Source organism: Protobothrops mucrosquamatus, unplaced genomic scaffold (genome assembly GCF_001527695.2).
Source record: "Protobothrops mucrosquamatus isolate PMUCROS unplaced genomic scaffold, P.Mucros_1.0 scaffold_88, whole genome shotgun sequence".
In the NCBI taxonomy this organism is placed as follows: domain Eukaryota; kingdom Metazoa; phylum Chordata; class Lepidosauria; order Squamata; family Viperidae; genus Protobothrops; species Protobothrops mucrosquamatus.
Window position 1 is genome coordinate 914,694 of NW_015386164.1, and position 2,881 is coordinate 917,574.

The window sequence follows — 2,881 nt, forward strand, 5'->3', positions numbered from 1 at the left end:
TAAAGAAGAAATATGTACTACAATAAAAGAGGCTACTATAGAACTAAGAGCCAGAATCTCTACTTTAAAACTTAAAACTGACTCTCAGATTGCACTTGACTACTCCACAAAACAGATTATACAAGAAGAGGACTTAACTGAGGATAAAGAGAATTTTACTTTGCCCTACAAGCAAGACCAGGAAAAGCAAAGACTGAATTTTGAAATTTTGAAGCAACGAGGCCCTATGGACAAGAAAAATAGAGGATCAAACCAGAGATCAAGATGGCCTGCATTGAATCAAGTGACACTACAAGCAGCAAAACCCTGAGTTTACACTTATATACTATTCTACTAGAACCAAATATTTACTTGAAACCAACTTTTCCCAACCTAGTTGCCTTCCAGGTTATTGAATTACAATTTGAATAACCAACCATTAGCTAGTGGCATCCTGAGAGAGTTATAGTTTTGAAATATTTTAAGTCCAGTTCAAAACTCAATATCTTCAAAATACACAAGGAATTCTTATTACGTATCAGTATGGCAAGTTTGCATGTATAGAATTTCTGCCTAAATATTCAGGTTTATATAGAAATAATCTTTGAATCAGGTTGTGGACTCTTTAATAAGAGACTTTATAATTTGTTCATATATTAGGTTTATATTTTGTCAAGAGTATTAGGTGGCATAGAATAGCATTTCATTGCCCCCATTTTTCTTCACAGATATAAGTTCAGGAGGTAGAGTGAGTTGAGAGTGAGTGACTACCCAAAATTATCCAATATGTTTATGTAGGCTGAAGGTAGACTTGAATCTGGGTCTCCCCAATTAAACAACTAAATGATGGCGGCTGTCAGAATGTGATACCAGGCTATAAATACTTACTAATATTAGTATCCTAATGTTTTATTTTGTAATTAACTTTAATTGCTGATATTTTATTCAAAAATATGTTCTTTTAGCTTATTGCAGAGGAATTCAGCCATAAAATGTTTCAGAAGTTTGGACCTCATCCTGGACCAGGTAATATATAAACTAGGTATTTCTAACTAAATATATAATCAACTAATAAACAAATCTTAGTGTAGCTGATCTCTGAGCAATTACCATAACAATGGCTTTGTGTATATGAAATCTTGTATTTATCTTACATAGTTAAGAACTTTAATTTAAAACCTTTTTATGATTCTGGATAATCTCTGTATAACAAAAGATATTGTTGGCCACACTTTTGTTCTTAAGATGATTTAGTAAGGCATCTTTGCCTTTTTGTACATTATGGAGCTTCAAATTATAAATAATTTTTCCATTATTTGTCAAAGTAAGAGAAATGTGAAGTCTGTCCCTGATTCCAGCATGCATTTCAATTTTATACATACCTCTGAAGCATATGAAAATCAGTGAGATTTATTGTATAAGGTTAGGCTAACGAATATTTTCCAAATATCCCTCCCAATATTGTTTTACTATGAGCAATATTTTATATATCCAATTTTGTGCAAAGAGTTGGCATTGTTATTCTCTCTTACATAGCGAAGAGACCAGCCCAAGGACAAAACTTAGCCTCTGCTGCACCTGCTCACAAAATTACTAAACCTGCTGCTAAATACGGAGTGCCTTTAATACTTAAGAAATCTGAGGATTCAGCTAAGAAATTCTGTGAGAAGCCTATAACTAAATGTAGACAGGTGAGAGCCTATTTAACAATAAAAGTATTTTCAATCTTTGGGGATAGAAAAAGGGTACATTTATTACTGAAATATGTAATACATATTTCCACTGACTTTTACTTGTATTTAATTGAAGATGAAATATGCATCATATTTGACCCAGTGTATAATGTCAATTAATGGTTAAAACAGCTGTGAAGTAGAGCAAGTAGAGTGTCATTTTCATATAAGTTTCTTATTTAAAACGGCAGTAATTCAGAATCCTGCCAGTAAATATTCCTGAAAAATCTAAAATACATAATATCTAAAAGCAATAGGTTGTGACTAAATGGAACCAAGTGTTTAACTTCTAAAAGTTCAAAATAGTGCAGTTTAGTGGGTCTTCTTGAATATATTGTAACATTATGGCAATATATGCAATATATTACAGTACGTTAAATGTTCGCTGTTCAACCTCATACCTTTCTATTCAAAGTAGGACATGGATATTTAATCGACTAACAGTTAACTGTATCAAATTAAGGTTGAGAAGTATAAAGTTCAGTTGCCACTAACTTATATGCTTGGACAAGTCATTTATTTTTAGATTAGTGTACTTCATCTGATTAATAAAAGGTTGAAAAATGTGGATAAAAGAGTGTGCAGGTTGATGAATCTCCTTGGTGGAGAGGCAACGTTTGAAATAAAGTCATTGTATTACACATTACCATATTTAAATTTCTAGGTTAGATCTGGTCTATATTGTACTACCAGCAAAAATGCAAATGAGTTAACTCCAGAGCTTGTCTGAGTTGGCTTTTTCTTTAATGGCCTTTAGATATCATCAAAGTTATATTTTTGTCTAATCTGCTCGTAGATACATGTTTTAATCCCCCAGCTTTTGAATAGGTCAATTATTACTTTTGATCGGGTGTTTTAGATTGTATAATTGTTTTTAGATGCTTTGGCCATTATGTAGTATAAATATTTTTTTAGAAAAGATCTGTGCCTGAGGCTTTTAATAGAGTGTGTGTGTGTGTATGTATGTATGTATGGTACAAAATAAAAATGCGAACACCAGGAGAATATAAGACAGTTAAAAGTTTAGTAAAAACCTTAAAAACTTTTAAAAGCATACAATCATAGGGGCCAAGCTTTCGTCGGATCCTTCCGACATCCTCAGGGCACAAAGTCAATCAATGGGAAAAGCAGTTATAAATAAACCGACGCCTGCATCCGGGCCCTAGATC

At 32.6% G+C, this 2,881-nt stretch overlaps 1 protein-coding gene across 1 annotated transcript in view; it reads left to right on the plus strand.

Annotated features, from left to right (window-relative positions):
• The window catches only part of NEK1 (NIMA related kinase 1), a 92,145-nt gene that overhangs the window by 22,573 nt on the left and 66,691 nt on the right, over positions 1–2,881 (plus strand). The window contains exons 10-11 of the mRNA XM_015814546.1: positions 945–1,005; positions 1,516–1,670. Coding sequence (XP_015670032.1) covers positions 945–1,005; positions 1,516–1,670 — 216 coding nt within the window. The remainder of the gene's footprint in view (positions 1–944; positions 1,006–1,515; positions 1,671–2,881) is intronic.